General features: G+C 55.0%; 6 protein-coding genes across 6 annotated transcripts; all 6 read right to left on the reverse strand.

Moving 5' to 3' along the window:
- Nucleotides 1-33: 33 nt before the first annotated feature.
- On the reverse strand, nt 34-2,619 carry F5144DRAFT_90241 (uncharacterized protein). Its single transcript, XM_066793543.1, has 5 exons — nt 1,836-2,619; nt 1,478-1,744; nt 1,065-1,396; nt 750-980; nt 34-691 (listed from the first exon to the last, which is right to left on the reverse strand). Exons 1-5 carry the CDS (start codon nt 2,434-2,436, stop codon nt 395-397), a joined length of 1,728 nt encoding a protein of 575 aa, XP_066645864.1. The 5' UTR covers nt 2,437-2,619; the 3' UTR covers nt 34-394.
- A 3,027-nt stretch (nt 2,620-5,646) lies between these two features.
- F5144DRAFT_559943 (cytochrome P450) lies at nt 5,647-6,555 on the reverse strand. Its single transcript, XM_066788182.1, has one exon. It carries the CDS (start codon nt 6,479-6,481, stop codon nt 5,951-5,953), a length of 531 nt encoding a protein of 176 aa, XP_066645865.1. The 5' UTR covers nt 6,482-6,555; the 3' UTR covers nt 5,647-5,950.
- Nucleotides 6,556-6,982: 427 nt separating this feature from the next.
- On the reverse strand, nt 6,983-7,642 carry F5144DRAFT_477043 (uncharacterized protein; the record flags this gene model as incomplete). The annotated part of the gene is made up of 1 exon (XM_066785039.1): nt 6,983-7,642. A coding segment is annotated over one exon (660 nt), but the record flags the coding sequence as incomplete, so codon positions are not given.
- A 986-nt stretch (nt 7,643-8,628) lies between these two features.
- Nucleotides 8,629-10,439, reverse strand: F5144DRAFT_544519 (esterase-like activity of phytase-domain-containing protein; the record flags this gene model as incomplete). Its single annotated transcript, XM_066787303.1, has 4 exons — nt 8,629-8,750; nt 8,806-9,111; nt 9,170-9,684; nt 9,736-10,439. 4 exons carry the CDS (start codon nt 10,437-10,439, stop codon nt 8,629-8,631), a joined length of 1,647 nt encoding a protein of 548 aa, XP_066645867.1.
- A 3,724-nt stretch (nt 10,440-14,163) lies between these two features.
- F5144DRAFT_484970 (uncharacterized protein) lies at nt 14,164-15,498 on the reverse strand (the record flags this gene model as incomplete). The annotated part of the gene is made up of 1 exon (XM_066785479.1): nt 14,164-15,498. The coding sequence occupies one exon, from the start codon at nt 15,496-15,498 to the stop codon at nt 14,164-14,166; it is 1,335 nt and encodes a 444-aa protein (XP_066645868.1).
- Nucleotides 15,499-17,980: 2,482 nt separating this feature from the next.
- Nucleotides 17,981-19,015, reverse strand: F5144DRAFT_90304 (uncharacterized protein). Its single transcript, XM_066793544.1, has 2 exons — nt 18,513-19,015; nt 17,981-18,212 (listed from the first exon to the last, which is right to left on the reverse strand). The coding sequence occupies exons 1-2, from the start codon at nt 18,819-18,821 to the stop codon at nt 18,126-18,128; spliced, it is 396 nt and encodes a 131-aa protein (XP_066645869.1). The 5' UTR covers nt 18,822-19,015; the 3' UTR covers nt 17,981-18,125.
- Nucleotides 19,016-19,321: the final 306 nt, after the last annotated feature.

The raw sequence follows: 19,321 nt of genomic DNA on the forward strand, positions 1-19,321 counted from the left end.
CCGTCTTCCCAGTAATGAAGGGGCCCTTGAGCGGTGATAAATGTCTGAGTTTAGTTGACTGACACTGAAAATTATTTGAGTGGCCGCTAAATATCACCCCCTCCCCCCTCTGGTCGGGGCGATTTGTATTTTCACGTTTTCAAAGGGCCGGCTTTGCCACATCCAGTAGCCGCTCCTGCCCGACCGACCCGTTGGCTCATCTGTGGTGCTTCCCACAAAACAGCAAGCGGGCCGAAGGGAATAAATGAAGAACAGGGGAAGACTACACGGCGGTACAGTGAGGTGGGAGAGTAGGTAATAATCAATACCCTGGGCGGTTCCAAGTCATCCATCGTTGCTACATACGTCTCTGTCCGCGCGTAAAAGCCAAGCCTGAATCCCTCAGATTCAGCTGCTAGTCTACTACATCAATCATGTGCTGGGTCAGGTACTCGACACGACCCACCATGTTGGGTCGCATGTTGGTCTCGGTCGTGGCGGCCAAAGCCCTGATCTCGAGCATGGATTTCTCGCACCAAGCCGAAAATTCGTGGCTCTTGGTCTCCCAGTCTTTGTCCTGCGTGACTGCGAGAGCCTCCATCTTGGAAATGGCGGGTACGATGTAGTCCGTGGAGACCTTGACGAAAGTGCCAGAAATGTCGCGAATCGCTGAGAAACTGGTCTGGATGTGGAGAGCTTTGGAGAGGATTCTCTGGAGTCGTGCTGTTAGCTTGATTCAAGTGTCGGATACCAGAACATATGCATCGTACTTTCTTGCTCGCCTTCCCAATGCTGAACGGGGCGTCCAACTCCCCATCGACGTCGTCGTCATCCACCCCGGCGCTCTGCTTGATCGGATTCAGGAAACCTTTGACATCTTCAACCACCCCTGCGGACACCTCCACTAGAATGGCGTTGAAGAACTGGACCAACTGGCTGACGTGCTCCTTGAGATGTGCGAGCTGCTCAGTAGATTTGTCCAGGATTTTGAAGATGGTTTTCTGTTCATCCGTGCCCGTTAATAAATGCACAATTCAAGCGAGACATAACAAAAGTGAAGAAAGGATTGGGGGCAGGGGTCGTACCAGTTCAATATTTGCCTCACCGAGACGCTTCAGTTGCTCCCTGGTCTCGGCAAGCTTAGCCCTTGCATCACTATGTTGACTCCGTCGTTTGTTCAAGTCTTCTCTAGCCTGCTCGATCTCGGCCTTGAGCTTCTCCTCTCGAGCAAGCGCAAAGTTCAGCCGATCCTCGGCACGTTGGCGTGCCAAATCACGTTCAGCCTGCTTCTTCTTCATATACTCATCCCGCTGTCGTTGCAGTTCTTCGAACCGAGCAGTCCGAGCCTCATACTCTTTCTTGCTCTCGCCAACCAACGCGGTCCAACCCTTCTTTATCGCACCCACAGCTCCTCCCTCTGTCCGGTATCTCATATTAGCAAAGAAAAGTTGAAACAAGCCCAACTTGGGAATCAATGGCTAGGTAAGTAGGTACCTACTTTTTTCGGGAGGTTGCATGGCGGAGACAGCCTTTTCGGCGGCCTCTAATTCTTGCTGGATGGAGGGTTCGGCAATGGGAGGCTGCTCCAGCAATATCTTGACCTCTCTCCTGGCTGCTTCAATCTCGGCTATCGTATCGTCTAGCTGCTTTTGCTTCTCGCCCGCAGCCTCCCGGGCTATCGCCTCCATATCCTTGTGAAGCTTTTCAGCTTCTTTGACGTGGCTCTGGTCGCGTGCTGTGTCGGAGAACTCAGCCCTTGCATGTCCTAGAAAGCAATAATTATGCGTTAACGGGTCGTCCAGCGATGAGAAAGGGAAATGCGGTCCAAGGAGAAAGCAGGGTACATAGATACATACCGCTGCTTTCGGTGGCGTTGTTCTTCAAACAAACGATGACCAAGTACCAGAATTCAAACTTTTCGCACAGCTGCTTGAGATTCGTGAGACACGACTGAGCACACCTTTCCACTTCCCTGATCTCAGGGAGCAAGTTTTTCTTGGCATCGTCCATGTCTTCGAGCAACTCAATAATGTAAGCCACGCTGCCACCGTCCTTAATCATGCCTTCCGACGTTTTCTGGATCAGGGCCATCGTTTCCTGGGACTTCACAAAGGCTTGACGGCCCTGCTCGGTGCAGTATTCGAGGTTGCTGTGGAAGAGTGTTTGTGGAAGCATCGCAATGACAACCCCGCCGTCTCCCCTGATCTCCCGGGACGCGACCGACAGACCAGCTGCGGCACCCTTGGAGGCTGTCTTGAGGAGAATGGCCATGATGGAGACTGCAGCGGGGGCCGCCTCTAGAGAAGACGCCCATTTGACGCCTCGCAACGCCTGGCGTCCGCTGAGACTCTCGATCTCCTGAGCCGCGACAGTTTGGACATCCATGGCATACTTGTCGCGACGACCCAGTTGGTAGGTGGTCCATGTCTCCGTCGGGGGAGGCGCAACGGTTGCCATGTCGCCGAGGTAATGAGGGGCAATTCTTTGATTCGAGAAGAGAAGGGGGCAATAATAGAAGTTCTAACAAGGCTCCTTGGTTATCAAGGACCGAGCCCAAATCTCATGGCCGGGGATCGAGTTTATATCATTTTGCACGACGTGTTTCGAGACCGGGCCTTGATCCAGTTGGGCAACGGCCAAACACTGATCTGGGCACTCGTGGGCCCCTTCATGCCAATCCAAACAAGGCGGCAAGCACGTCAAGGCTGCTTTTCCTTCATTGCTGTTGGTTGACTTTCGATTGCTGGTGCATGTCTGCATGATTGCATGATTTGATGAGCGCCTTCTTGGGGTTGGTTCCAATGGGCTTCTTTCGTTGTAGGCGATGTCAATCCTTCTCGACCGCCAGTGCCAGTGGCTAGCTGAGTCCTGCCTGTCGGGCAGCAGGACCATGCAGTGTCAACCCATGAGGAGCCGCATGCATCAGCCTCAAGTCGAGCAAATCCCTATGTCCCTCGAATTGGGCCCCACCACCAACAATTCTCCGCTGTCAAGGCCTAATTCAGGCCGCAACGTTCATCACTTCAGCCTCAAGACCCCGGCGATCACATCATTCATTGTACACAATCAAGCTGAATCAACTCTTGGCAGTGCGAGAGACTGGCCGCGACACCGAAGCCCGACAAAGAATCGCACGTCTCATCACCAATCGTCACCCATCCCTTCTCCCAGGCCATATGCCGCCATCACGGACAACCATTCAGAAGAATATGTCCTGCATTTTTACCTAATCTATTATCTTCCGATAATCACTCAAGCGAGCTGGAGGGCCAATTGCATGTAAACAATTCGAATTGCTTTCAGTCCGCCCTGCATCGAGTAAATCGCGTTGCCCTGACTGGTTGACTCTACGACATGTCCCTGTATGCCTGGATGGAGGGGGGAAAGAGGGTGCGGGGGCGGGGTTGGGTATTGGGACTTCCGAGCAGCCTGCCAGTGAGCATTCGACGCGTTCCTGTCTCACTCATGTGCAGTTTCCTGTGCTACACACATGTGCATCTTTCCAGCCTGATTTGTCGTCATGCCGGGACATCATGGCAAGATCTTCGTCTTGATAACGTCATTTAATGATAATGGTTTCCAAGCGATGGTCATCATGGATGCTTATCCGGCACAAACGGGGGCCTGGGACTGGGGCTGTAGGCTTGCGGCTTAAAAAGAAGAAATTGAAAAAGCTTAAGCTCAAGGGGATATAGAGGGACCCTCAACAAGCGGGGAAAGCGTACGGGACTCGCCCGATGCGTTATCTTACGTTTGACCAACCCCCTTAGGCTTCTTCTCCGGTGAATGGTTTGGCTAGAGGGGTGTGGCTCGTTTTCCGCCAGGGTGACTCGTCCTTCTACCTAGGTAGGTAGGTACCTAGGTAGGTATCTAGGTAGCACATGTACCTATGTACATGTACCAAAAAGGGGGCAGGTTCGATGAATCCCACGAAAACTCAAGAAGGGTTTCGTAGCCGACAACTTTTCCTTACATGTACTAGTTCGGAAGAGAGGAAAAAATAGGACACGGCCTCAGAAAGTGTTGGAGGTGGTGGTAGTGGGGTGGGTATATGAGTATACCGGTCTGACAGGTCTCCCAACGGGAGCCGGTTTCCGTTTGAGATCTGTGATAGAAAGTCCAGGCGCGGTAAAACACAGGAGGCTTAGACGGAATGTGAGCGTGGGTGGTGGCACGAGCACCGATGTGTTGGCTCATCGTGGCAGACCCTCACAGGTAGGTATGATATAACTCGCCCCGGTCAGAGGCGCTCAGCTGTCACCCTAACAATTTACATTACGGGTATCCGGGCATCACTGCAGCAACAAGTCTGCGGTACCTGAAGCCGCGTACCGGACCTCGCGCACCTGTACCAAAACTACCTCTGTACTTGGTCTCCTGTAACTTCCTCTCGCGAGAGCTTCCCTTCTTCTGGCACACCACAGTTATTCCGCCAGACCCGGTAACGGCTCCCGGCACCAGCACAAAAGGTATTTCTCCGTAACCCCAACCCCGCCTTCAAAATTGGCGGGGGGGTTCAAACCCAGGCCGCTCAGAGCAGTGCGGTGGGGGCCAGCTCAACCAATTGATGCCGTGGGGGGAGTACCACCGGCGCAGCAGAGACTACTAAGCTTGTTTCCGTTCTCATGGCTGATGGCTCTTGACACGGAGGTGCATTCAACCGAATGCTGAGGTGATGAACGCGGCGTCAGGGTCCCGCACACTTATGCCTTTCGTCAAAAGCTGGCGTCCACCGATTTAACGGGCATTTAATGTTCTTATCCACCAGGTTTCTAAACTTGTAGCAAGCTGCACTGATGATTCCTGATTGTGGAACGCCCAGAGCCGACCAGAACGAGTATCTGTATACATCTACGTACCATCTAAGTCCCCAGCTCTCTTCATAATTTGCTTTTTAGTGCTGTGTGGCGCTCTGCACCTTTCACCCTACTCTGCCCACCAAACGCCTTTTTTCTTTCTTAAGTGATTGACCTCTGTGGGAGGTCTGGTGCCTCCGCTCAACCCCCCGCCCCCCCGAGCCGTTCATGCCGTGACAGGCGGTGCGGTGCGTACATACAGCTTCGAGGCACAGTGTCATCGTACAGGTGGCAGGAGGAGAAGACAAGGGGGAGGTCAGATTCTGCGACTGCGGGGACGAAATGAGGCTTAGAGGGGCGTAGGTAATGTGCCTATTTCGAGGAGAGAGGGGGGAAACGGAGGGAGACAGGAAGTTGAGAGTACGAGAACAGGACGTCGTTGGAGAGGCTCGCTAGGACCGTGCGAGCAGTTCATAAACGGCGCTATACATACCTGCTTGGTTGGGAAAGCCGGTAAACACGGCTAGCCGGTGCGACACAATCTTCTCGATTCCAGATAGAGTACCTACGAAATAACATATCCAACCACGGACGAAGAACAACATGTGCCGTTTACAATCACTCCTACAGACTACATGTACGTATCAAAGACGAGTATTGAGCAACGAGTATTGAGCAAAAGTCGAAGAAGATGGACGTTGAGCTTTGACGTGTCAGAGACGATGGCATACGTGGGAGTGCCACGCCCCGTTTGGCCCGTTTTCGAGCCTCGGAGGTAGGGAAGTATTGGATGTGAATTGAGGCGGGGCTGTCTGTTTTCTAGTTGTTAACCTCCAGAGCTGGACTCGGCTTTGTGACCTAATCAACGCCCGCTCATTCCCAGGGGTGAATCAAGATCGAGGTTCGATCGTCCAATTTTCAACACCACGTTTGGGCAGGGGCAAACTTGACCGCAAATCTCTACGAATCAGTGATACTTTGACAGCTCGGCGCACCGCATGCCGCCGACATGGGTCAGTGGCGGCCGAGGATTGGGCCACGGCGGCGATCCACGGCCCTTAACGCTTCAGCTCCAAAGCTAATATGCCTTAGTAAACCATATAATCTACATGTACTTTGCTACAGCCTGCAAAGTTTACAAACCGCCCAAGACCATCTTGTTCCCAGTAGACATCTCACGCCTCATACTTCCACTGCACGTTTTCCCAGCCCTGCCGCCTCCTGATGTTCACGCCAAAGCCCTCGCCATGCTTGGCCGGCTTTGTGACGGCGTCAATAACCGACCGTGTTGCAAAAGCGGGCAGCTTCCACTCGCCTCCGTCCAGCGTCTCAACCTCGTACCCGAGCAGCAACGTCGCCATGACGGCCATCATCTCAGCAAAGGCAAAGGCCCGGCCCGGACACAGATGCGCGCCCCCGCCAAACGGCTGAAAAGCAGTCCGCATCGCCTTGGCACTGCCAGGCCCCTCCTCAGCATCCCCCTTGCGAGCCCCCTGGTTGAGGAACCGCTCCGGCTTGAACTCATCCACATCATCACCCCAATACTCCTCCATACCATGCCCCACGCCAATCACCAACTGCGCCACACTCCCCTTCTTCAACAAATACTCCCTCCCCACCTTATCACTCAGCACCGTATCCTCCATCACCGTCCTCGTACTAACCTGATGCACCGTCTTCCTCTGCGTCTCCTTATAACAGCTCATGAACAACGGACACCTCTCCTCCACCACCCCCGCCGCCAAACCCAACACTACCACCTCCCCCACCTCCCCCACCTCCCCCACCCGAGTCTCCCTCCTAACCACCAACCCCTCCTCCACCTCCCTCCTCAACCTCCCCACCAACCCCCCCTCCCCATCACCACCACCACCCCTCGAAAAAACCTCCCCCACCATCCAAAACAACAACGGCACCGTATTCGCCAGCGCCGCAAACGGCAGCATGATCTCCACCCTCGCCACGTCCCCATCCGGCATGCCCGCCGCGCGCAACAGCGCCGCGCGGTTGCGCACAAACGCCGACGTGCCCTCCGCCTCATCGTGGCGATTCGTGTAGTAGGGCGTGAGCCCGTCGAAGAGGGTTTGCCGCGCACGGTGGCCGGGGCGCGTGAGGAAGGTGGGGAGGTTGAGGGTGAGCGGGAGGAGGTGTTTTTCGAGGGTCCAGAGGGCGGATTCCATGGTGTTTTTGTTTTGGGGGGTGGGGGTGAAGGGGTTGTGGGGGGCGCCGTAGATGGCGGTGCTGGTGGCGGAGGTGAGGAGGTCGCGGATCCAGAGCCAGGTGTTGGGGATGGGGGTGGGTGTGGTGGTGGAGGGGGCGAGGGTGCTGAGTTGGGATGCGAGGGAGGTTAGGGCGGTTTGGTTGAGGTGTTGCATGTTGGCGCCTTTGAGGCTGGTTGGGATGACTTGGTGCATCATGTCGTTGACGAGACGGGGGCCGTCGGGTCCGGCGAGGAGGTCCGCAGTTTGGGGGCTGACCTGGGCGAGGACGGGAGTCGCGTCGAGGACATGGGGGACGGTGGAGAGGGCTTTGTTGCGCAGGCCCGCGGCGGTGAGGTAGGGGTCCCAAACGGCGTACATCTTGCCGGTGAGCATGGGCAGTGTGGCGATGGGCTTGCCGGTTGACCGCTGCAGGGTGATGTGGTACTGGGCTTGCTCGCGCATCATGCCGATGATGTGTCCGATGAGGGGCAGGCGCGGCTTCACGAGGGGTGGTTCGCGAGGGTCGACGCGCGCTCCAAGGGCCTGGAGGAGGACGTAGACGAGGGCCATGGCTATGGCGGTGGTGACAAGAGGCATCGTTTTGAGTGTCTCGAAGCCGCGTGCAGTGAGCACGGGCAACGCCTCCAGCACGCCGTTGCTGTCCATGTTGCTGATCGCTAGTTGGGTCACCGCGCTCTGCAATGTTTAATTCAATCCCACTCTGTGGACGGCCAGAGTTTGGGAACAAAGGGACGAAGATGCATGTGAGCGAGGGAAGACTTCGTGTTGTTTTGTTCAGATCTCTAATTTACTGGTGCCTGATGAAGGATCGCCGGTGCGTGAGATCCGATTGTGACGTTGAACGGCCCGAGTGGCTGGGTCGGACTGGGAGTCCTTGTCCCTAACCGTTTAGGGGCGAACCAGTCCCAAAGCATCGTCGATTGCGGGACTTTTATTAGAGCAGCCCTATCAAAGACAGGGGTTGGTGGGACTCGTCCCGCTATTCGTATTGAGCGCGTCAAACGTTCCCTGGCGAGCCACGAATGATAATCTTTCCGAGGCAATAATTCCGTAGATGAAATGACTATGTGGCCCCCTTGAAGTATGAGACACTCGACGCGTTTTCGTCGAGGCAGGCGGATGGAGATTGTGATAGCGGGAGTGTGGCTGGTTTCAGGGGCAACGTTGAATTTTGAGGTAAGGTACGAGAGGACATTTGGTATGGTTGTTGCACTGGTATCATAATTTCCTCATTCCCTAGAAGGATGTTTTACATCTGGGGCTAATTCTAACTATTAAAGGGATCATAATACTAAAAGGAATGAGGTTTGACATTTTGGCGGAGATTGAAAGCCATAAAGTTTAATAATATCATGGGGGTAAATAAGATGGGTTTACAGCCAGGCATCGAACCTGGTTTCAAAGAAGCGGAAGAAAGCAGTCGTCTGCCTGGGTACCTAGATACGTTACCTAGAGAGGTAGTACCGGCGGCATGGCCACCCGGGGTTTTGGAGGGCGTGAGAACGGCCTAGCAATTCCATGGAGTCCTGATATAAACAGATCTCATAAAGACCGAAACCAACCAAGTGGCAGGTATCAATACACATATTAAGTATTCTAAGTGAATGGTAACCGGAAACGCTTCATGCCCCTTACCCGACAAGAGGCTTGCTGCCCTTGGGCAGAGTGACCTTGAAAACCAAGGCCTGGCTGTGAAGAAAGGGGACTGTGGCAGAGTCATCTACGAATCGAATCTTTCCAAAGTCGGCATATCCTGTGGAACTGTCAGCATCTGCCCAAATGAAGCACGAGTGAATATTGTGACGTACCGTTGTTGGTGATGAAGTCGTTGTCAGAAAGAGTGATGAGGTAATACTCATCCTCGTTCTTCGCACCGCAGCTGCTGCTCTTCCCCTTGCCCTTACCCTTGCCCTTGCCCTGGGCCTCGTCGTCGGCATGGACAGGCAGCAGAGCGAGAGCCTCCCACTTCTCATTCAGGAGGCCAAAGTCGACGGGCGCGCCGTTGTGCACGACATCTCCCTCTTCCGTCTTGAACTTGTTGAGCTCCGTGTTGATGTTGTAGTCAATGAACGGGCACAGCTCGGCCGGGGTGATATCGGAAACAAGCTCATCGGCTACAAAGTTGCGAGTCAGCCAGTGGTCGCTCATTAAATGGGCACCAAATAAACTCACAAGGATCCTCGGTGTTTCCAACCGTGATGTTTCCGTTCACAAGGTCGTCAAACTTGGGCCCCTTGATGTTGGTAGCTCCAGAGATATCCACGATATCAACATGGCGGTAACGGGACAGCGGGTCCTCCTGGCCCCTGCCGACGCTCGAATCACGGGCCAAAACCATAAGCTGCGTGTCGGAAACGTAGTGAATCTCCGACTGTGCCGCAACACGCTTGTTGTCTTTCGCGTTCTTGAACGTGGGGAGCGGGACGACGAACTCGGCCTCGTACGTGATCTTGACATCGCCCTTCGTGCGGTCGAGCGCGTATTTGAGGAGACGGGTGTTGCTGCGCTTGGACGAGGAAGCGCCGCCGTCTTGCTGCGCGGCGGACTGCAGCATGACGAAGAGCGACTTGCCGTCGGGGCTCATGGTCAGGCCCTCGAAGCCCTGGTTGTTCTGACGCCCGTGGGTGGGGTCCTCGGGGTCCGGAACCATGCTGCTGTTGTAGATTGGCGGCGTGTTGGAGTTGTAGCTGCGTTGGATTAGTCTTGAGCGACATATCTAGCGAGACGATCTCACTCACCTAATTTCGCCGTTCCGGATGGGGAGGAGCGCATCAGGAGGCTGCACCGCGGCAACCATCCCACCATTCTTGTTAAACCGATACACGAACGGACCATATTCGTCGCTGATCCAGAAAGATCCATCCTCCTCCACCACCAAGCCCTCGGCGTCGAGAACCAGACGCTTGTCACCGGGGCCGGGGCCTCCGAACCCGTCGCCCGGATATGTCGCCGCAGGCATAGTGGGGAAGCCAGGGTACGTCAGACCCCCGGTGAAATCAGGGTCGATTCCCGTCATGGGCTTGCCGTCGGGCCCAGAAAGCAAGATGGTGCGCTTGTACTGGAACTCGAGGTTCGGGCCGGACGGGTTGGCAACCGTGGCCTCCGGCGCCGGGGTGAACGCAATCTGGAAGACGTGGACCCTGGGGATAGTGTTCTGGGTCCCGTTCGTGTTCCATCCACGATCCGGGAGACCGTACAAGGTGCCCGTGTACCGGTCACCGGTCTTCTTCCAGTCCCTGACCGTCATGGCGGAGCCGATGCTGATGGTGTCGCCATACTGGTCACGCGCATCCGACTTCACGGACCCGTAACCAGCAAGCCCGTCGTAGGAGTAGGCTTGCCCATTGCAAGAGACCGAAGCTGCGGGCGTGGCGCGTTTAACGGATTTGGCGGCAGCATGCAGGGCAAAGCCCGACACCGCGAGGTACTTGAAAGACACCATCTCGAGATGTCAGAGTCAGATTCAGGAACGAATGGAGTGGTTCGACTCAGGGGGTTACCGTTCATCTGGTGATCATGACGGGACTCAGAGATGGGGTGTTCTTTTAAGACAGCCGGAATTCCAAAATTGGGACATACGCACGTGCTCGCGACGTGAACACACAAAGGTTCCTGCCGCCCATACCAATCATAGTCGCAATTGACTTCCCTCGACTACTCTCTCGTGTTACATTGCGGGCCGGTGCAGTGGAGCTGCCTGCACCTCGAACACACATGTTCTCATTCCCGGTTGTGATTGGGCCGTTGGTGATTATCCAATTCCAGTTCTTCTGCCTTGGGAAACTTGAGGATCGATGCTACCCCAATTCGTGACCGAGCGCCATGAAAGAGAGCTGAGTAACGCTGAGTTGGGTTTGGAACTTTCCAATAGTTACTTCGGTGACATAAGGGGTGAGCCTTCTAAATCCATGTCAACAACCCCCAATTTCACACATCACGTTGCATTTCCGTTGCAGGTATTGGCAGAATGTCGCTGACTGAAAGGAAAATTGATTATGCAGACTGCCATATCGAGTTTGGGTTGGCGTTGTCGTAATTGTATTAGTGGAGGATGACAAAAGCCCTGGGCGTGGTTGAGTTGCTAGAAGTTTCTGCGTTACAACTGGCTGGCGTTTAGGTAACTGCCATGGAGGGCAAGAACCTAGCATCCCAACACTTCCAAGGTTTGGACCAACCTCTATGACAATTTAGTCTCCAGTCTGAGCCAACGTTTGGGACTGGTAGTCTAGGTAGTGGCGCCTCACAGAGCTTCCGGACCGTCCACGCTGACCCTAGGAATTGTGCCGGATGCGACGCTTTTCACATTCCCGTCTGGTGTGGAATCAAGTGCATTTGGGTATTTCAGGTTAATATTCCGGAAGGACTTTCAGGGAGGTCAGGACTGAATCAGACGCTGGGGATGAAAGTAATGACTGTATTGCAAAACAAAAGCCCTTGAATTTATGCTGAGAATCTAATGCCCCTAAGATGTACATTAAGGCTTGTACCTATTCATTCCCGTCCAGACTCGACAACCTCAGGGCCCACTCAAGGTCCTTGAGAAAGCGGTCGTTTTCTTCCCTCAAGCTCGCTACCACGGCGAGGTGTACACGTAATGAATTCTGCGCCACTCCCTCTTTGAACAAAGCCTCTAGATCCTGCTGCAGGTCATCATCCAAATCCCTTAGATAGAGTCCCAGTCACTATCATCTGGCTCGCCCGAAATTACCAATTCCCCAGTGTCTGATATTTCCTCCATAACAACTCCACCCTGCCCATTTTTGGAGGGTACCTAGTTTATAGTGTAAACTATATTAGCCTCTCATCAACCCGACTATGGGGCGGAAATCAACTAAGGGGGGGACGCATTTGCGAGGGTCAGTGGTGCAACTCCTACTTCCACTACTTCGAGTGGTGGCAGTACCCGGACGGGGGCTTTGTGGTTACCCCGTTGGCTTCTGCCGAGTACCTCGAGTACTGGGAGGTAGTATTGGAATAGAGAGGCTTGCATTGTGAGCGGCGAGGTAAGCAGCGACGATCTGCGGGTCGGCTGCGACGGCGCGTTGGAAGTCAGCAAGGTCGTTTGGGTCCATATTTTCAGAAAAAATGGTGTCGGCGATGAGAGCTGATGCTGGCTGAGGCGAGGCAGATGTAGCCACTCTGGATCTCTTCGGGTGTCATTCCGGTCTGTAGGAGTGTTTGAATGATCAGAGCGACGGCGGGGTGTCAGAGCCCGCGACGAGGGAAAGAGAAAAATGTTTTGTATAGGCACTTTGTCATGTCAGATTATAGTGTCCGTCCCAAGTTATTGTATTTGTCCCAAGTTATTGTGTCCATCTTAAGTTCTTCTTTCCATCCTAAAATTGCTGGCATCGCTTCGTTCGTCAGTCGCGCGGCCCTTCGCTACGCTACGGGGCGCTTCCTTCCTCTCTCCCGCTCCTGGCAATTTTCCTGTCCCTCTCCGGAGGACAATCCGGGTTAGGGTTGAATACGGGAGAGACGAAGCGCCAATATCTGTCCGTCGGCCAACAACTCTATCTACTTGAGTCGTCTTCTTACACTTAACTATAGCTACTAATCGTTTCTATTCTGCCACTCACGTTACGTCTCTACACTCACGTCCTCGCTACTTACAAATCAATTAGACTCTTGAGGGAACCTCCCCCGCCACAGCATATAACGCCTGCAGTTGCCTGGTAGCGTGATCGGACAACTTCAACCCCATAGCTCGTGATGGTGTCTCGCGGTAGATCCTGCTGCGGTCGAAGGGCCGCTCAAACATCAGTCCGCCGAGTGTCTTCACCCGCGAAACGACCACGTAGGAGAGGCCAGAAGCAAACTCTGGCGCAGAGATATTGCAGACGACCTTGTCCAGGGTGATGCCCTGTGACTTGTGGACGGTGATCGCATAGCTGACCCACAGCGGGAACTGCTCTCTCGAACATGAGTTGGCGCCGACCATGAAGTCCTGCCGCACTCGGAGGATGGGAACAACCAGCTTCTCTCCACTGCGGAGCGGCTCCCCGTTTGGCATCGTGAAGGCCGGGCCGTCGTAGTCATCGAAGGCCACCATGATGACCTCGGGCGGGTCTCGCAGCACGTCGGCACCCTCTTTCCAGGATATGTCGTAGACTGTGCCCTGTGCGCCGTTAACGAGCCCGACGTCGGCCCACAAATTCCGCGTCAGCATCACCCTGCAACCAACACACAAGGGCAAGCGCTTGGCCAAGTTGCCGGCATTTGAAGATTCCAGCTTCTCCGCGCCAACACCCTCGTGTTTTGCCTCGACCTGAATGGCGGGGCTGTCCAGGCCAAGCATGTGTTGGTGGTTGTACTCGACGACCTGGGCCTTGGTGGGATAGATGCGAAGCGCATCGGCAAAGCTGTCAACCTGCTCGGGAGAGAGCTTGACAGAACACCTCGAAGCAAGGAGCTCCCAAGAGGGTACTGACACATCAGCCATTCGCAGTTCTTCCAAGGCCCGCCGAAACGGGGCCTGGTCTTCGCCCTGCTGCCGCTGTATTGTGGTCAGAAACACCGACTTGTCGAACGAGAGGTACGCATTACGGCCGACGATCTCGATGTCCTTCAGATCGTCGCTTGTCGAATACAGCGGCTTGTTAAGGACAGGGGGGAACTGGAAGAAATCCCCAATCATGATGACGCTGAGGCCGCCGAAAAACTCGTCGCGACGCTCCGGGAACACCTCCCGCAGGCGCTGGTCGATCCATGCGAGGGTTTTGAGGCCCAGCATACTCTTCTCGTCGATCACGAGGTAGTAAATGGCCCTAAACCGCCGCTGCAACGCGTTCAGGACTGTCGGGGTCTCGGAGAGCGGGCGGTAATTGCCGTCGACGGGGAGCCGCAGCAGGGAATGCAAAGTCTGTCCCCCGATCTGGTTGCTCGCCACGCCCGTCGGAGCTGCTCTAACGATGGGGGAGGGTCGGCCATAGGAAGCCGCCTTGGCCTGAAGGTGAGAAGATATCACCTTCACCATATACGACTTGCCAGTCCCACCTCCATCGATCTGCAGCCGGAGGGGCGGAGGCCGACGGTTCTCGTTCTTCGCCCTGAAGTGGCGCATGATCGTGTCGTATACCTGACGCTGCTGCGTGTTCAGCGTATCACGGGCTGCGAAAGGCATATCTTCCACGTCGTAATTGCCTGGTCTCTCCGCGAAGCTGCGCCTAGTAGCTCCCAGTAATGAACTCCTCGTGATAATAGCGGCCGACGTGTCGCGCCCAGTCGTAGTTGACATCCAGGTCTCGGCGGCCAAGCAAGTCGGCCCGTTCATCGGGAAGCTCAATGTCGGGGACCAACCGCGCCATCTCCTGCCAGTCCTCGAGGGTAATCTCCCCGGCGTCCCCCCCTGGCTCAAACTCCTCTTCATCCGGAGATGGATCAGGCTCGTCAACAGTGCCATAGTGGTCGTCCGGGTGGTCATGATGCTCGAGGCAGTAGCGATAGGCAGATGAATAGTTGTCGAACTTTCGACCATCAACCTGGGACAGATCTTCCGTCTGGCGGTGGGGATGACTGAGCAGCAGCTTGACACGGCAGAAGTCGGAGTACTGCCGATGGGAGCGGACCGGCTTGTACCGGGGGTAATAATACAACACCCTAGGCATCGCAGGAGGCCGCCAAATCGCCCATTTGTCCGCATTTCGTGCCTTGAAGTTCCAGTTTTGTAGAAACTCGAAGTAGGAGACATCCTCCATATGATCGGGCCGTCGGAGATACTTCTCGTAGACTGTCCGAGACTCTTCAATATCGCCATCCGCCGTGATGTCAATTGCACGAGCGTGTCTCTCGCGGGGCCTACAGTCAACGCTCTGCACCACTCGGCTGTCCTCTTGCAGAAGGAGTCCCAGGAGGATATGACAGATCTCCTGCGCAGAGTAGTCCCTCTCCCCGATTAGTTTATTCATCATCTTTGACACAAAAGAAATCATCGGGTTGTTGTCTGATATGTGGGGAAGGATACTCTGGGTAATCTGCGCGTATGTGCTGGTCTGGGTCTCGGACTTGCTGCAATACTTCGCAGCATAGTTGATAACAGCCTCCACACTCGTGCAGGGTGAGCAGTCCGTATTGGCCAGCCAGCAAAGAGAGAGAAGTGGGTTGTACTGGTTCAGGTGGGTATCGTTGCGCTCGGCTTCGAACGACCACCAGCCCTTTCCGGCCCTCTCGATGACCTCGGCCGCCCCCCGTACAGGCCGGGGGAAGAGAAACCGACACGTGGGCTCTGGCGCCGGCCGTTCTCCACCGGCAGTCTCCCCGGCCGCCTCTCTGGCCCGTTGGGCATCCTTCTTCGTCACCCGCAGACAGTAGGTCGACGAGCAATGGTGTCGCTGACAGCGGTTGACGATTCTGTTCAGCCACTCCCAGGTAACGGGCGTCTCCAGAGGGTCAACAGACAGAGGGTTACCCTCGTCAGCGCCATCCTCTTGCTGCGGATTGACTGCTGTAACGTGATATCCCCGGATCCTTGCGAGGCGCTCTCTCGCCTCGGGGGTTGCCATATCAGGAGGAGGGCTCCCATGGAACCAGTAGAGCCCATGAGAATGACTACTGCCGCGGCCTTGCCACTCGTACCGGTACCAAAAGTCGGCCACGTTGAATTTTTCCTTCAGCACAATCTTCCTGAAAAGCGAGTTCCGCGAGCGGAAGTGCCAGGCCGCGATATGCGGGTTCTCCCGCAACAGCCGGCGGGACTTGGCCATGCGTCTCGGCTCATCAAGCGCCTTCCACTCCTCGTACTCGGGCATGTGCCGGTAGAGGCTCTGCCAGTGCAGGTCGGCTGGGCTCAGTGTGATGAAAGCAGAGGGGACACCAAGACAGTGCGCAAAAGACTCGCACTCGCGACGTCGGCGGTACCAAAAGGGACGTGTGCCTTTGATGACACCAGCATAGCGAGAGATCCGGTTGAGGATGGCCTGGGCCTCTGGCGTGTCCGGATCGGCAAGCGCCTCCTGCAGCGCCTCCTTCGTAAGAGGCGTTCGGTGGTTCTTGCTGACGTAGAATCGACTATGACCCCTCGCCTGTTGCCTCATCAGAGTGTTCAGCGCGATGAACCGGAAGCTGTGGTGTTTGGCAAATCGCCCATCCTCCCACCTCATGGCATGCTGGATGTAATCCTGGTAGGAGATCTTGCGCTGCCTGGGCTCGACAAAATCTGCGACTCCCCGAGGGAACAGGGTCGGGCAGGCGAGAGAGAGCAGCGCGTATTTCTGGTTGAACTCATCGAGGGGAGTGCGCCGGATGGAAGGCATCTGCAGCTGATGAGCAGCCTGGGGGTCGACTGGTTCTAGGGGCACTTGCTCATTGACTTCAACAGCACCATCATTGACTCGCCCTTGAAGCTGATTTATTTCCGAGTCGTGGATCAGCATATCAGGCACTGCGGCTTCGTCAACGACCTCACCGTCCTCTTCCGGTTCTTCAACAGGGCCAGAATCTGCAGGCAACAAACCTCCAGACTCGGCAGCCTCGTGGATATTCAGCTGGTCAAAAACGTCACCGTCCTCTGGCAACTGGGAGAGGTTGTCGTAGTTCCAGGTGAAATTTCTGTAGCCAGGGTGGTTGTCGGCGAGGAATCTGAACCATGTCTCGACTGCTGCTCGGCGGACTCGGAAGCGGTTGCGGAATTGTCGATCCATCTGTTCGACCGCTTCGGATCCACGCTGTAACGGTCCCAGGAGTATATTGCAACTAACTGGTGACGACTCTACGAGTACACTAAGCTTGAAGAAGAAAAGGAAAGATGAGAGAGTCTGGCAGCTCGTGGGGCTGCTTTATGATCGCGAGCGCGATGGCCCGAGCGCATTGCTAGAATGTTCGGTGCGCTGTGGGGCAACTGGGAATAGCTTCATCCAGGGGTTCGGTGGACCGTGCTTGTACGTGAGCTGGCCGAGGGTTACCGAGGCCCACCTCGGGCACAGCCCGTTACAAGCAGGGAGGCAGAGGGTAATAATATTTTGCTCCTTGCAGAACTCCTCAAACTGGGCTGATAGGTGGCTCTCGTGACCATCTAGGACTATCATCCGATACACCCCCTGCCGCTGGGTCTCCGTGTGCTTATGGAAGTGCTTGATTCATTCCAAGCCCGTATCATTGTCTGTCCAGCCGTTGGGGGAGGTCTTGATAACCCAGGAGGGGGGAAGATCGCACTCGGTGTACCAGGAGGCGAGGTGGTTGACGCCCTGTACAATCAAGAATGGTGGCAGCACAAAGCCGTCGCTGCTCACGCACTCAATCGCTGTTGCCCATTCCCGGTTGCCAGGCTGAAGTTGCTTACCTCGACCGCGTCGATCGGAACGCGTAACAATCATGTTGCTACAGATAATGCCCATCATAAAGCCTGTCTCGTCGAAGTTGTAAAAATCGGCGTCTTGGATGCTGTACTTCGCGCGCATGTTGGCCACCAACCGGAACCAGTCCCCAATAATCTTTGGATCTTCGCAGAGGGCTCTCTGGAAGTCGTACGTACGCGAAAAGCGCGTCTTGAGCTCCGGGCGGCGCCGTATGAACCGGTATGCCCACTGCTTGCCAGTTGGTCGCGCGTGACGCGTCGCGAGGAGGAGATCGGCCATATCTTTCACCCCATCAATCCGAGGCGGGAACCCTCGCGAATCTAGATCGAGGATATATCGTACAAGGGTCTCTTCTTCAGCCAAGGTCAGATTGTGCTGTACGTCGCGTTTCTCAGGCTTTGCGACGCGGCCCTTCATCCGGGCGATGAGGGTCGACTTCGGCACATTATACGTCTGCGCAGCACGTCGGATCGACATTTTTTTGCGCATACGAATTGCTTCGATGGCAAGGATGATTCTGGCTTCTTGCATTTGCATAGACATGGTTTTTGTTGTAGTGTGGTGGAGTTTGAAGGTGGAAGGTCGCGACACGGATGGAAAGTGGACCGCTCGGTGATATGGACCGCTCGGTGATCAACCACGTTACCTAATCGGGATAATCGTTTTTCTTTTACCAGTGACGGGCCGTCAGCTCGCGTAACGTATGTAATTCACGTAAAACAGGGCTAACAGCGCCAAAAGTTCCGAGATTCCCCCAATGGCACAGCAAAATCATCATGTCAATGGACGTTGTTCCAACAATATTGTTTACATGGGAAGGATACTCTTGAGGGACCTCAATCCTCTATAGTACTGTCTTCTTCCTCGCCTTCGTCGTCTTCCTCAAGAGCTGCAGCATCCTCACGAGCCAGCCGAGCATCAGCCTGTTGGAAGACCAACAGCCACGATTTCAAAGTTATTGCACATATGATGAGAGCTTACAACAATAATTTGAGGTGCTCATAAGCCATTCAGAAGTGATTAATTGATCTCTGGTTCTATCTTTTTCTCCTCTCAGAGCTCTTGAGAGCAGGTGGCTTTATCCTAAATCTCTCCTTTGTCTCCTTAAGTTAACCCGTGGTTATCCGGATCTTTGTGGTGCCAGATGCCATGAATCCGTTTCCGGTACCTGTCCGTTTCCGGGTGTCATGACCGTTTCCGGTGCCATGACTTTCCAACACAGCCTCTCCGTCAGCAAGCAACGCATCATGTGTATCCTCGACCTCGGGATCAACAGAATCGAGGGCATCAATGATGCGCTGATACGCTCGCGGCGGTGCCGTTCCAGGCTCGTATAGATCTTCTTCAACTTCCTGCAGCCGCAGTAACCCCAGCTTTGTAGTTGTGACTGCAGGAGTTGATGTGGCTGCCTCCGTCTCTGATGTAACTGCTACCACAATGCAGTCAGCTTCCTGAGTTTGCCGCTGAGCTTGTAGCTGCGGCTGTTGTTTGCGAGGGCGGCCGCGTGGCTTGCCCGCCGATGCTCCCTTCATTATGGGAGGAGCAGTTGACGGGGGAACAGCCGTAGCTGGTTCATTCTCGAGCTCATATTCGAACGCCGAAGGCAGCCGCTTGGTACCAGTGATTCCCTCACCCTTTTCTTCGAAGCAGGGACCGAGGCGATGGCCCCAGCAGGGCGGCCTTTACCCTTGACCTTGACGGGCTCAACGGGAATATTGGCACGACGTTGACTATCTGCTGCTCCTCTCCGTCGGTCACAGGCCGGTAATTTTGGTATTGGTGATTCACTCGGACGTATGGAAAAAACGATTATCCCGATTAGGTATAGCTGGGTGCTTGATAGTATTTCGTGGGTGCTTGGGAGCCCTTCCCTTGAATAAACAGGAGCTTCCAGCTGGATACGAACCAATCGAAACTCGCGATAACGGGCATTTCCTTATCAATTTTGCATAACAAGAGGGACCGTGCCGCTTCGCGGCCCGCCAAAGGAAGCCTGGAGGAACGCGCCGGCGCAATTAGCCCACGGCCGCAT

Source organism: Chaetomium tenue, assembly GCF_020726465.1.
Source record: "Chaetomium tenue strain MPI-SDFR-AT-0079 chromosome Unknown F5144scaffold_2, whole genome shotgun sequence".
Lineage (NCBI taxonomy): Eukaryota > Fungi > Ascomycota > Sordariomycetes > Sordariales > Chaetomiaceae > Chaetomium > Chaetomium tenue.

Excerpts from the sequence above, each read along its gene's own strand:
- F5144DRAFT_559943 (XM_066788182.1), bottom strand. The coding sequence starts at position 6,481 with ATGAGCTGTTATAAGGAGACGCAGAGGAAGACGGTGCATCAGGTTAGT.
- F5144DRAFT_90241 (XM_066793543.1), bottom strand. The coding sequence starts at position 2,436 with ATGGCAACCGTTGCGCCTCCCCCGACGGAGACATGGACCACCTACCAA. Across the intron at positions 1,745-1,835 it reads CAACGCCACCGAAAGCAGCG|GACATGCAAGGGCTGAGTTC; the intron begins GTATGTATCTAT and ends ATTGCTTTCTAG. Across the intron at positions 981-1,064 it reads GTGAGGCAAATATTGAACTG|AAAACCATCTTCAAAATCCT; the intron begins GTACGACCCCTG and ends ACGGATGAACAG.
- F5144DRAFT_90304 (XM_066793544.1), bottom strand. The coding sequence starts at position 18,821 with ATGAAGGGAGCATCGGCGGGCAAGCCACGCGGCCGCCCTCGCAAACAA. Across the intron at positions 18,213-18,512 it reads CGTTGCTTGCTGACGGAGAG|GCTGATGCTCGGCTGGCTCG; the intron begins GCTGTGTTGGAA and ends GTCTTCCAACAG.